This window comes from Chenopodium album, chromosome 17 (assembly GCF_948465745.1).
Source record: "Chenopodium album chromosome 17, dcCheAlbu1.1, whole genome shotgun sequence".
Classification (NCBI taxonomy): domain Eukaryota; kingdom Viridiplantae; phylum Streptophyta; class Magnoliopsida; order Caryophyllales; family Amaranthaceae; genus Chenopodium; species Chenopodium album.
In genome coordinates this window covers 42,278,007-42,291,750 of record NC_137850.1, presented here as the reverse complement: position 1 = coordinate 42,291,750, position 13,744 = coordinate 42,278,007, and the positions used below count along the sequence as shown (strand labels likewise).

At 43.8% G+C, this 13,744-nt stretch overlaps 1 protein-coding gene and 1 pseudogene across 1 annotated transcript; one reads left to right on the top strand and one right to left on the bottom strand.

Annotated features, from left to right (window-relative positions):
- On the top strand, positions 1-2,442 carry LOC145589026 (G-type lectin S-receptor-like serine/threonine-protein kinase SD2-5 pseudogene; annotated as a pseudogene).
- Positions 2,443-5,168: 2,726 nt separating this feature from the next.
- On the bottom strand, positions 5,169-6,977 carry LOC145588040 (uncharacterized). The gene is made up of 2 exons (XM_081644679.1): positions 5,711-6,977; positions 5,169-5,486 (listed from the first exon to the last, which is right to left on the bottom strand). Exons 1-2 carry the CDS (start codon positions 6,885-6,887, stop codon positions 5,452-5,454), a joined length of 1,212 nt encoding a protein of 403 aa, XP_081500805.1. The 5' UTR covers positions 6,888-6,977; the 3' UTR covers positions 5,169-5,451.
- Positions 6,978-13,744: the final 6,767 nt, after the last annotated feature.

Genomic DNA, 13,744 nt, shown 5'->3' with positions numbered 1-13,744 from the left:
ATGTATTTTAGTCTTACATGTAACTGTACAATTAGTGCAAGCAATCAACAAGTTAATCAGATTAAGCCAGGTTTCCAAGCTACCCAAAAAGAGTGGGATAATTACAATGGAATGTTCTTAGTCTCAAAAAACTCCACATTTTCCTTTGGATTTTATACTAGTGTAGATGCACCATTTTTTGTCCTAGTAGTAATGCATATATTTAGCTCCACAAATATATGGACCGCGAATAGAGGTGTTTTAGTTGATAATTCAGCTAAATTTGTACTTGACAAAAATGGAAATGCTTATTTACATAACACAACTTCTGTTGTTTGGTCTTCTAATACAACTGGCCTAGGAGTCAAAGTAATGGAGTTGATGGATAATGGAAATTTAGTCTTGCTTAGCGAAAATCAAACCGTTCTTTGGCAAAGTTTCGATTACCCTACTGATACACTTGTATTAGGCCAATCTTTTTCAGAAAATATGAGACTTAAAAGTTTTCCTTATGAACTAAACCTGCATTATCATCTTATGTTTAAGTCTGGTGATTTGATTCTGTTTGCGGGTTATAGAACTCCACAAGTTTACTGGATCATGTCAAATGATACGCGAAAAGCTGTCATAAAACCTGGTGGGAAGGTCTCTTCTGCAACACTGATGGGAAACTCTTGGAATTTTTATGATCAGAGGGGTGGTTTAGTCTGGGAGTTCAATATCTCAGAGCAATCTGATCCGAATACATTATGGGCCGCGGTGTTAGGCTCAACTGGTACAATAGAGTTTTTCAATCTTCTGAAGGCAAAATCAGAAATAGCTGAGTCATTTAAGATTCCTTCAGGTTCATGTACTACACCATCTTCTTGTTCGCCTTTTAAGTCCTGTTTCATGGAGAATTTATGTCAGTGTTCTGTAATGCTCTCATCTTTTAACGATTGCAAACCTCGAATTCCAGCCCTTTGTGATAATGCTACAGATAGTCTATCAGTTCGGCTTTTGGATGTAGGAACACGGTTTGATTATGTTGCACTAGAGTTTACAAAACCACAGATGAAATCGAGTATTAGTGAATGCAAATCTGCTTGCCTTCAGAATTGTTCCTGTGTTACAATGTTTTATCAGAATGCTACTAGAAGTTGCTTCATGTTTGGCAATATAGGCAGTCTTCGACATCCTGGTGTAGGGAATGCCGGATATTATCTGTCCCTTAAGGTCTCCAATCAAGTCGATTATATCCATAAGGAATTCATTCCTGCAAGAGGGAATGGTTTTGATGTCAGGTCTACAATCATAATAGTTATCATAGTTATCGGAACTATATTGATTGTCTCAGGTCTCCTCGGATGTGGTTACTGGTACTGTCGCGAAAAGAGTAGGTCATTTGTATTAGAATCCTCAAGAGAAGCTCTGGAGGAGGACAACTTCTTCGATAACATCACAGGAGTGCCTGTTCGTTACAGCTATAATGATCTAGATGTTGCAACGAAAAACTTCAGTGTGAAGCTTGGTCAAGGAGGATTCGGGTCTGTTTACTTGGGACTGTTAGATGAGGGGGCTAAATTAGCTGTCAAAAAGCTCGAGGGTGTTGGGCAGGGGAAAAAGGAATTTAGGGCCGAGGTTAGCATCATAGGAAGTGTACATCATGTCCATTTAGTAAAGCTTAAGGGCTTTTGTGCTGAGGGAAGTCATCATAGACTCCTTGTATACGAGTACATGGAAAACGGATCATTAGACCGGTGGATCTTTAACAAGAATAATGATCGAGGAAAAAACTTGTTAGATTGGGAGAGTAGGTTCAACATTGCTCTAGGGACAGCCAAAGGTTTGGCCTATCTGCACGATATGTGTGATGTTAAGATTATACATTGCGACATTAAGCCTGAAAACGTTCTCCTTGATGAAAATTTTGTTGCAAAAGTTTCTGATTTTGGTTTAGCAAAACTCATGAACAAGGAGCAAAGTCATATAGTTACTACATTAAGAGGTACAAGGGGTTACTTAGCGCCTGAATGGATTACAAACTGCAGCATTTCTGAAAAAAGCGATGTTTATAGTTATGGTATGGTCTTGCTAGAGATAATTGGTGGAAGGAAGAACTATGATCCAAACCATGAAGTTAAAGAAAAAGCACACTTACCATCATACGCTTTCAAAATGATGGAACAAGGAAGTATGAATCTGATTTTGGACCCGAGATTGAAGGTAGAAGATCAGCAAGATGGAAGGGTGAACACTGCAATAAAAGTCGCTCTGTGGTGCATACAGGATGATAAGTCCCTTAGACCGTCTATGACTCGAGTTGTGCAAATGCTTGAGGGACTTTGCCCTGTACCTCAGCCTCCGATCCCTTCTCAATCAGCCTCGCGGATCTTTACAGGTTTGGTAAGGAGTATAAGAAATAATCCCCCCCTCGTTCTCATTGTTGCCAAAGGGTATAAATACAAGAGTATACACAATTAACTAGGATTAGGTACAGCTAATCTAGGTGAGCATCATAAATGCAATAATACACTATACATAATCTAATACACCCCCGTAGTCGAAGCGGGAGGTTCATGTACGCTTAGACTATTGCGAAAATCATCAAAAAGAAGTTGAGGCAGCCCCTTTGTGAAGATATCGGCAATTTGATAGCGAGAAGGGACGTGGAGAACACGGACTTGGCCAAGAGCGACCTTTTCCCGGACAAAGTGTATGTCCATTTCGATGTGCTTAGTCCGTTGGTGTTGAACAGGGTTGCCGGAGAGGTACACGGCACTAACGTTATCGCAATACACCACGGTAGCTTTCTTGATAGGACAATGAAGTTCCAGGAGTAAATTTCGCAACCAACAAGACTCGGCAACGACGTTAGCCACGCCACGATACTCTGCTTCAGCGCTGGATTTAGAGACTGTTGGTTGGCGTTTGGCGGACCACGATATCAAATTGTCACCAAGGAAGACGCAGTAGCCGGACGTCGAGCGGCGGGTGTCGGGGCAGCCACCCCAGTCGGCATCGGAGTAAGATGTGAGACCATTTGTGGGAGATGAATAAAGATGAAGGCCGAGTCTCAAAGTCCCCTGAAGGTACCGCAATATGCGACGAAGAGCAGCCATGTGCTCTTTGCGAGGGTCATGCATATATAGGCAAATCTGCTGAACGGCGTAGGAGATGTCGGGCCTAGTGAAGGTCAAATATTGGAGTGCCCCTGCTAGACTTCTGTACAGTGTTGCATCTTCGACTGGTGGGCCAGAATTCGAGCTTAATTTTGCTTTGGAGTCGACGGGTGTCGCGGATGGTTTACATGAAGACATGTTTGCACGAGCAATTATGTCGGCAGCATATGAGTGTTGAGATAAAAATAAGCCATCACGATGCCTTGTAACTGAAATGCCGAGAAAGGAGCTTAGTGGGCCGAGATCGGTCATGGCAAATTCGGAGCTCAATTTGGACATAATAGAAACCCGAAGATCATTAGAAGAAGTGGTGAGAACAATGTCGTCGACATAGAGAAGGATGTATGCCAAATCTTTCCCATGAGAATATATGAAAAGAGAGTTGTCGGAGGTGCTATGAGAAAAACCAATTGTGGCCACAAAAGAAGCAAACCGATGATACCAAGCCCTAGGTGCTTGCTTGAGACCGTAGAGGGCCTTTTTGAGAAGGCATACATGACCCGGGTTGTCCTTATCCCGCAAACCCGGAGGTTGGTGCATATAAACAGTTTCGGCTATGTCACCATTAAGGAAAGCATTTTTGACGTCCATTTGGTGAATGGGCCAAGACTTGGAAAGAGCAATGCTGAGGACGGTCCGAATGGTAGCCGGTTTCACGACCGGGCTAAAAGTTTCATCACAATCAATGCCAACCTGTTGATTCCTGCCATTAACAACAAGACGGGCTTTGTGCCGCTCAAAATCACCGTTAGCATTCTTTTTATGTTTAAAAAGCCACATACAAGGTATCACATTGACATTAGGAGGGCGGGGGACCAACTCCCACGTCCTAGTTTTAATAAGAGCATTGAACTCATCCATCATGGCACTTTTCCAATTCGGGTCCGAAAGAGCGGAAATGGGATTACGAGGCAAGGGTGAAGGGGTGGAGGTAGAGGTCAAACTGAAAATATTTTTGGGTTTGAAAATCCCATGTGAGCTTCGAGTTTGGATTGTTAAGGGTGGGGGAGGAGGCCTGGTGGGCCTTGGGGCCGGATTCAGAGGTGGGCCGGCAGTAGGAGATGCGGGAATGGACCCAAAAAGAGTGGGGGTGGGGTGGGCCGTGGGATTTCTAGGGGGAGAACATGTTGCTGGGCTGGGTGGTGAGCGGTGAGGAGAGCCGAAAGTGAGAGTGGGCTGAGGAGAGCCCATAACTGATTGTGGCGGAGGGGAGGTAGGCGAATGAATGGGCTGGGCCTGTTGGTGTGGTATGTGTACTTGGGCTGCAGGAGTTGGGTTTGCAGGAGAGTAGAGTTGATGAGTGAGAGTGGGGGAAAACCCATCATATAGGAAGTCGTAGTCAGTGGGTTTTGGTGAGTGAGTTTTTGCAAAAGGAAATTGAGTCTCATCAAAAACCACATGTCGGGAAATGATAATTTTTCGAGTGGAAATGTCGTAGCATTTGTAACCTCGATGGTTAGAGGGATACCCAAGAAAAACACATGGAGTAGAGCGAGATTGAAGCTTATTTATGGAGGTGGAGGGAAGGAGAGGATAGCAAAGGCACCCAAAAACCCGTAAGTGTGAAAAAGAAGGATCACGATGATATAGAATCTTTGTAGGTGAGTCATAAGAGAGGAGTTTGGTGGGTAAGATATTGTGGAGATAAGTCGCCATTTGAAGAGCATGGTGCCAAAACGAGGGTGGCATGGAAGAGTGGGCAAGAAGGGTGCGCATGATATTGTTGATGGTGCGTATTTTTCTCTCGGCTTTTCCGTTTTGGGGGGAAGTGTGAGGACAAGAGAAACGGAAAACCATCCCATTAGAAGCACAAAAATTTCGGAAAGGGTCATTATCGTACTCACCACCATTATCACATTGAAAACACTTAACATCACGTTCAAATTGAGTTTTGGCTAGAGCATGCAATTGGAGAAAAATAGAGTAGACTTGGGATTTTTTTGAGATAGGAAAGGTCCACAAAAAATTAGTAAAATCATCCACAAATAAAACATAATAATGATGACCAACACTACTTAGCTTTGGAGAAGTCCAAATATCACTGTGTAAAATATCAAACGGCATACTAGTGCAAGTAGTAGAAGGATAAAAAGGAAGTTTTACATGCTTGCCAAACACACAGGAAGAACACACACTATTGTCCAAAATTCTATTACAACTAATGAAATCCTGTTGCTTGAGAGTCTTTAAAATATTTGCCCCGGGGTGGCCCAATCTGTCATGCCACAAGTTAGAGGAAAAAGCAGCAAAAGAGGATGGAGTAGAGGCGTGATGCACAGTGTTGGTGAAAGGGTAAAGCTCTCCGGAGCTCTCACATCTCATAAGAATGGTCCCCGTCCGAAGGTCCTTCACAGAAAAACCACACGGATCAAATTCGATGGAAACGGAATTGTCATTAGTAAACTTTCGGACAGAAATCAGATTTTTGACAAGGTTGGGGGCATGGAGAACATTTTTTAAGGTGAAGGGAGGGAAGGATTTTTGACCATAACCACGAATTGGAATTCCATTGCCATTACCAACAATAATATTATGAGGAGTGCTCAAATTAAAATAGGACGAGAGAGTACCTTGCTGAGATGTCATATGTGAGGTAGCCCCGGTGTCCATGTACCAATTTTCATCCGGAGGAGTGAGGGAGAGAGTGTGCATGGCGGCCTCGATGTCGGTTGGAGCATAACCAACTGTTGAAGGAGCTTGAGTGCTGTAGGCTTGATGCTGAGGTCTAGGGCCGAGAATACCGCTTTGCTGCGGTTTGGGCCCAGCTGGAGGTCTGGTCCATGGAGTGGAGGGGTAAGGACATGGGGGAGCAGCCCATGATGGTGTGGGCCAAGTACCCCAAGGAGGGTATTGCCACGGTTGTGCCCCCCACTGCCAGTGCTGTTGGTGTTGGTTCTGCCCACGACCACCCTGACCACCTCGGCGGTTGTTGTTGCGGCCACCACCACCGCGGCCTCTGCCGTGACCACCACGGCCGCCGCCACGGCTGGTGGTCTTCTGGTGGTTGCGCTGACCATGAGAAACAGGGGAGGGGTGATCATTGGCTAGGGAATTAGGATTTCCCGTAGCCATTAGAGCAGAGGCAGCAGCATTAGCTTCGTTTGAGGCTTGATTTGCTTGACGAGATTCTTCGAGAAGGAGCATGGAGCGAGCTTTGTGGAAAGGAACAGGAGGGTCGGATTGTTGAAGGATAGCAGCAACATTGTCATAAGCCTTGGATAGACCTCGAACAAGGGTGATAACAAGACGGTGATCGGAGACTTTAGCCCCAACATTGGCTAATTGATCAGAAAGCATTTTGATATGCTGACAATAATCAGAAACATTTGCAAAATTGTTTAAATCCACCTGAGAAAATTCGGATTCGAGTTGCACCGCACGATTTGTTCTATTATCTTGAAAGATGTCTTTCAATCTCCCCCACGCGGCAGCGGCGGTGGAATCAGGTTCAATGATGGTGTTAAGGAGGTCGTTGGAGATTGTTGCGTATATCCATTGAAGTACGATTGCATCGAGACGAGCCCATAAGTCAGGGTCGGTGGTTTGAGAGGTGGAGGAAGAAGCAGAATCTGCAGCAGGAGGGAGGATGTGCTCGATGACTTGGTATGCTCTGGCCTGAACACGAAAAAGCTCTGCCCAAGTGGTATATTGAGAGCTTTTCATTTCCAAAGTGACAGGGATGAGGCTTTTGATTGGTGGTACAGCAAAGGCAGGGTGAAAAGGAGGATTTTTTGGAGGTTCACCCATGATTGGCGGCTTAGAAAAGACAAGAAGAGAAGAGGCGGCTAGAAGAAGACAAAGGAGAGGAAAGGTTAAACCTAGCTGATACCATATAAGAAATAATCCCCCCCTCGTTCTCATTGTTGCCAAAGGGTATAAATACAAGAGTATACACAATTAACTAGGATTAGGTACAGCTAATCTAGGTGAGCATCATAAATGCAATAATACACTATACATAATCTAATAAGGAGTTCAGGTGTTAAAAGTCAGATCATGTCATGGCGCCGTGCTAGTTACAGTTCCACAGGTCGTTCATCTGTTTCTGCAGTCCAATTGTCAGGGCCAAGATAGCCGAAAGACTGCTGTTATTGTTATAGATTTTGCTTGCTCATTCTTGTGTAATCTTTTCTGATATGTTGTCATGGCAAGTGATGATTGTTAACTACAATGTATGAAATAATTTTATTTATACCATAAACTTGCAACATTAATTTGTAAAATGTGTTGAAAACATTGTTGAAGCCCCAAAATTCTCCACTTCCTGAAATTTCAGGAAAAAAAAAAAATAAATCACTTCGTATTAGATCAACTACAATTTTACAGCAATGTGGTCATTAGACATCAATTCAAGTATCTGAGATGTGGTCTTAAATTAGTGACAAATTAAATCAACTGTCTAATGTCTTAAACTTCTCATTTGATTGTTACTCCCTCAGTTGTTCTTGATAATTTATTATCTATTAACGGGTGGTCTAATATTATCATGGACATTGACACGAGATATTCTTATAATACCTCATTTTTACTTTCATAATCAACCAAATATGCTTTGTATTTCCTGAGAAATTAAACTAAACAGAACAAAGTATACTACTGTACGTTTATATTCAACTTTAAGACCACTAAACTACTAAAGTCACTTTATCACTAGACCTTAACATACTGAACGACCAGCCAATATTTCGCCATAACTTAGCGGCATTACGCCAAAAAACTAGCCTATTTTGCATATTGTCCACATTCCAGCGGAAATTATTCGTCCAACATAAACATCTTATTTGTCAAAAAAAAAAAAAAAACATCCTATCTACAGATCATGAGCACTTAATCATCCTTGGCCTAGTAATATTGACTGGTTTAGATCCCAATTAAAGAGTGTGTGAAACTAGATAACTTGAGTTTGATGACTTGAATAAAATTAGTTAAATCCGACCTAAAATTTATAAATTCACTAGCTTAGACCCCGTGCCATGCACGTTAAGTCCAATTTTTTTTTTTTTTTCAAATGTAATTAAATTTAACAAATACAATTTGATAAAACATACACATTAAATATATAGAAATTATATTGTTATAATCTATAAAGGCAAAGTAAAAGATTAATATATAATATCATGAATTAGATTAAAAAAATTACAGGGTGATCAATGTTATAAAGGTTACACCGCACACAAAACACGTTTGAATATTTAAGTCATGTTAGTTTTAAAGTAATTTCACTAATATCAATTAAATGAATCAATTTTATTACGAAGTATATTACTTTTTTTGGCAAATAATAATCCGGTTAAAGTAAGTTCGTTAATATCAATTATATGAATCTATCAAAAAGAGTTGGACTAAGATTTTAGGTAATGTGTATGGAACATCAAATAAAAAGGAAAATATTTATTAGAAAGATAATATAAAAGATTTGAAAGAATATTATTATAATTGTATTATATAAATATTTTTTAAAAAAATTTGTTAAAAAGGAAGGGGAAATTTGGAGGGAAAAAACAGCACCAGGATGTGACACTTGTCACCTCCGGTGTCTGTTTTAGTATTAAGTTATTGATAAATTACAGTAACCCGACAAAATTTGAGTTGCATAGCCAAATCTTGATTAAACAAATAGTTATTCTTAACAAAACCACTTGATTTATCTAATTGGTGCCCCTAAAGTTTTGTCAAGAATCTTGAACGGTGACATTGTTTGTGTGGTTTTACCATGTTCGGTTGTTAGGTAATTTGATACTTTGTATGTTTCTTTGGGCACTGCACCTAATTTGCACGGAAAAAAAGCTATACAATTAAACTTGAATTTTTATCAAAACCACATCTATACTATATATATTCCGTATATACACAATAAAATTAAAAGTTACTCAAAAGGAAAAGAATATAGTTATCTCATTCACCTTATTCGACATACATAAGGTCCATGTGACCATATAAGATTGGAAAATGTAAATTACATTATCTCTATGTCTCCATCAAACAAACATTATCTCTAGTCTGGTAGTGATGTTAGTCCTAATTAAAGATGTGACCTTTTAGTGGTCCATTTGGTCATTTGTTAATTTTAATCGTCTTTCTTGAAGTATTATAAAAGAGCTAGAGAGTGACAATATTGAAAATTACAAGGACTTGTAGTTTCTAGTTCGAAATGTAAGACGAGTACGTTGTATCAGATGAATTTTAAAACTAAATAAGTAGTACTTCGTATGAATATATATATGATCGAGTAAAAGTTATGATGTTACTTTTCAATATTTTGGTTCAATTCACTTCAATACATTTTGTTCAATCCATTCATTTTCGTTCATCTTCAACTTTATAATTGACTCTATTATTCATTAATATTATTATTTGTTTGGGTCCAATTTATCTAATTGGGCCTAGTTCATAAATGACTCAATTCTAAACCTAAGGTCCAAGGTTCAACTCTCCAATTTTGGTCAAGTTAAAGTCAAGTCAAGGTCCAAGTCCATATGGTAAGCCCATTTGGCTCAGGCCCATTCTTCCATTTATGCAAAGGTATAAAAGCCATCAACGGTACCATTTATGATTCATTCACATATAGCCTCAAGCAATTAATACTCTTGCATAGCCATTTCTTTCGACGCACTGTACTGACTTTGGCATCGGAGGGGCCTTCCTCGGCACAACCCCCGAGGCTGGTTTACGTGTGCTTGCTGTGCAGGAAACCCTCGGCCCTACATCACTTGGACCGAGCCCAGTTTTCAGTCACCTCAGAAGGACCTTGCTGAAGGTCCCATTGTTTCACCCGAAAAAAATTTGGCGCCTTCTGTGGGGAAGACTTTCAAAAAATCTTTAAGCCAATCTTAATTGTTCTACCTGAATCTTAGTACCAATGGCTAAGAATCGCAAGAACAAGAAATCTGAAAGCGGCCCTTCTCCATCGCAGAAGAACCGAATGACGCCGGGAAAGAGGCCCTTGGACCCTCGTTCCCCGTCGCCACCACCCTCGAGTTTGGAGGAGGCATCCTAAGGGAGATCTCAATCTCCCTCCATTTGCTCTCAGCACCGGACGAGTTCTCCTCGGTCCAATGTTGAAAATCAGTCCAACAATAGGACTCAATCCAATGCTCGGAGCTAGCCTTTGAGCATCCATTCTCATTCTCGTTCTCAGCCGAGGACACCTTTGACGGTGCCCCACTCGGAAGAGGTAGCGAGAGCCCTGACGGTAATCATGGACGCCATGAGGGCCCAGAACGTGCCACCTCCGCGCAACCGACCACCTCCGCAAACTAGGAATCAGCAAAGGAGGCTCGGCCAAGAGGGGGGGAACCCTCCTCCTTTAGGGAGCTGGCAGATGAATAGGAGGAAGATACTTGGAGGACAGAGCGAGAAAGAAAAAGGAACTTGCACTACTTCAAGGAATCTGACACCCAGATCAACCAGAGCAAGACCAACAAAAGCAGCAGTTCCGCCTCTCGGCCAGACACCACTCGCCGAAGCGTCCTCGACCGCCTCGGTCACAGGGAGCCGAGTGTACACAGTCGTCTCTCCTTCCCTGGAGCCGAGGCCCAGCCTTCTGACCGAGGAACGAAAACCACTTCTACCTCTCTGAGAGGGCGGAGCGCGGTTCCTCCGGCCAGAAGTAAGGGCAAGGCCGTGATGCTTCCTACCAGTTTTCCATTTGAGCAATGGATTCTGGAAGAGCATGTGCCGACGGCTAAAATCCCGTCGCACATCACCTACGATGGGACTTCGGATCCGAAGTACCATATTGCCTCTTACGAGGGGCATATGCCCCTGTGCCCTAGGTCCGAAGCGACTTGGTGCAAACATTTTCCCACCACTCTCAAGGGGGTCGCGCAAGCGTGGATCTCCAAGGGGGTAAAGGAAGGCTCCATAACTGGGTGGGATGATCTATCCACCAAGTTTAAGAGCAAGTTTTGTACGGCAAACCGCCGAGAGAAGACAACGGCAGAGCTCATGAGCCTGCACCAAGGGGAGGCCGAAAGCCTCCGGGACTACCTGACTCGCTTCAGCAACGAGTCATCCATCATTTCTCGGCTGGATCAAGGGTTGGCCGTTTTTGCTCTTCAGCACGACCTTCAGACTGGACCGTTCTCCGATTTCATGGTCATGAATTCACCCCAAACCTTGGAGGATGCCCTGAGCGCTTCGGATAAGTTCATCCGATCCGAAGAGTGGAACAAGACAAAAACCCAACCTCAAATTGGGGGCGGGAAACAAAAACAACAATCGACCGAAGGCCAGGGCCAGAAGTCAAAAGGAAAGGCGAAAGTCTCTGAACAATCTTCGGCCAACGAGTTGAAGAAGGACAAATCTGCGCCTCGCTTGGGCAGGTATGAGTCCTACACTCCGCTCACCCTCCCGCACGCTAAAATCTACAGCGAAACGAAAGGGGAGCAGAGTTACCGAAAACCAAGACCACTTCCTTAGTGGTATCAACAGAAAAATAAGAATCACTGGTGTGAGTTCCATGAATCCCCGGGACATAACACTGAAGAGTGTATCTAACCGAAGGACCAGATCGAGGATATGGTCCAGAAAGGATACTTAAAAAAATATATCGCGGATCACCGCGAGAAGAAAGAAGCCGAGAAGTTCGAAAAAGACTCTCGGCAAGAATTTGACTTCCCCCTGAAGAACAACAGCAAAGGTTCGGAGGAAAAATTTGCTCCGATACATGTTATTTCGGGCGGAACATGTTCTCGGAGGGAGCACAAGCATCACCTTAGGGCTCTGACCCACCAGGTGAACAATGCTGATATCCAGCCACCCCATTCGCCGGTGCCGAACATGACATTCACATCCGTCGATTGCCGGGGGGTGACGTACCCTTATGAGGACCCGTTGGTGACATCGCCACGGTGGCCAACCACGACGTCAGTCGAGTCCTCGTCGATGGTGCTAACGGAGCAAACATTTTGTTCCGAAGGGCCTACAATTAGATCAAGTTGAAGCCCAAGCACCTCACGTCGGTACTCTACCCGGTATCCGGATTCAACGGCTCTTCAACTTATCCTGACAAGAAGGTTGCACTTCCTGTCACCATCGACCGCGACGAAGCAACCAGGAACGTCATGACCGAATTCTTGGTCATTGATGCTCCTTCAGTGTTCAACGTGATTGTGGGGAGACGTATGATTCACGAGATTCAGGGGTAGTCTCAACATATCATCAGATGATGATCTATGTTTCAGACCCTGGCTACCCCGAAAGAATCGAGGGCAACCAAAAGGAAGCCCGAAGGTGCAATTACCTCAAGCCATCCACTAGTCGTTCGGAGGACGATGACGAGGATGAGGAGAAGAAAGAAAAAGAGCCAAGTGCGAAGAAGCCGAAAGACCTAAGTGCTTCGGCCCAAGGTTCTCGGGCCAAAGAAAAACGGTCAAAGACAGAAAAGGCTGGTTCTTCATCTGAGCCGAATGACTCAGAGAGCCAGCCGAAGCAAAAGTCTGGGACGCCAGCTGATATTGACAACAGGCCAGATGATGAAGAATCCGGCCCCAACGCAATGGAGCTGGATCAGTAGACTGAAACGGTCGAGTTGACTCAAGGAGACACTGAAAAATGTGTCACAATCGAGCTAGATCTGGATCCACAAGTCCGCGTTGAACTCGTCCAACTCCTTCGGGACAACCGAGATGTGTTTGCTTTCTCGGCAGCTGACATGCCCGGGATAAGCCCATACTTCATCTTTCACAAGCTTAACGTCGACCCCACGTGTCGGCCAGTTAAGCAAAAGAAGCGGAATTACTCCGCAAGCAAGAACCGAGACATCGCAGCCGAAGTCAAAAGGCTGCTGGATGCAGGCTTCATCGAACCCTGACAGTATCCAGAATGGCTGGCTAATGTGGTGATGGTTCAGAAGGCAAATGGCACCTGGAGAATGTGCGTTGACTTCACGGACCTAAATAAGGCTTGTCCGAAAGATTTTTATCCCTTGCAGAGGATCGATCAGTTAGTCAACTCGACAAGTGGCCATGCCTTGCTTAGTTTCATGGACGCATTCTCAGGGTACCATCAGATCTTCATGCACCCCGACGACCGAGCAAAGACGGCCTTCGTCACGAATGCCGGGGTGTACAATTATAAAATGACGCCCTTCGGATTGAAAAATGCGGGAGCAACTTATCAAAGGCTGGTGGATCAGGTTTTTGCCGATTAGAAAGGCCGAAACGTGGAAGTCTATGTTGACGATTCCATCGTCAAAAGAAAAAAAGATCGAGACCAATCCCGGCTTCGTGGTCAGCAAAAGAGGGATTGATGCCAATCCCGCAAAGGTGCAAGCAGCGCTCGATCTTCCCGAGCCGAAAATAAAGAGGGACGTTCAGCGGCTCACCGGAAGAATGGCGGCCCCGATAAGGTTCATCTCTAGAGCCTCGGACAAGGGGTTACATTTCTTCAAAGCCCTGAAGCTCCCAAAAACAAAAGAGCTTGTCTTGGAAGACGAGCAAAAAGAAGCCTTCAAGCAGTTTCGAGAGCACCTAGCTCAGCTCCCGACGCTGGCTTGCTCAGTTGAAGGAGAACCCTTGTACTTGTACGTAGCTGTCAGCCCAGCCACTATCAGTGCGGTGCTGCTAAGGGAAGAAAATAAAGTTCAACAGCCGATCTACTTC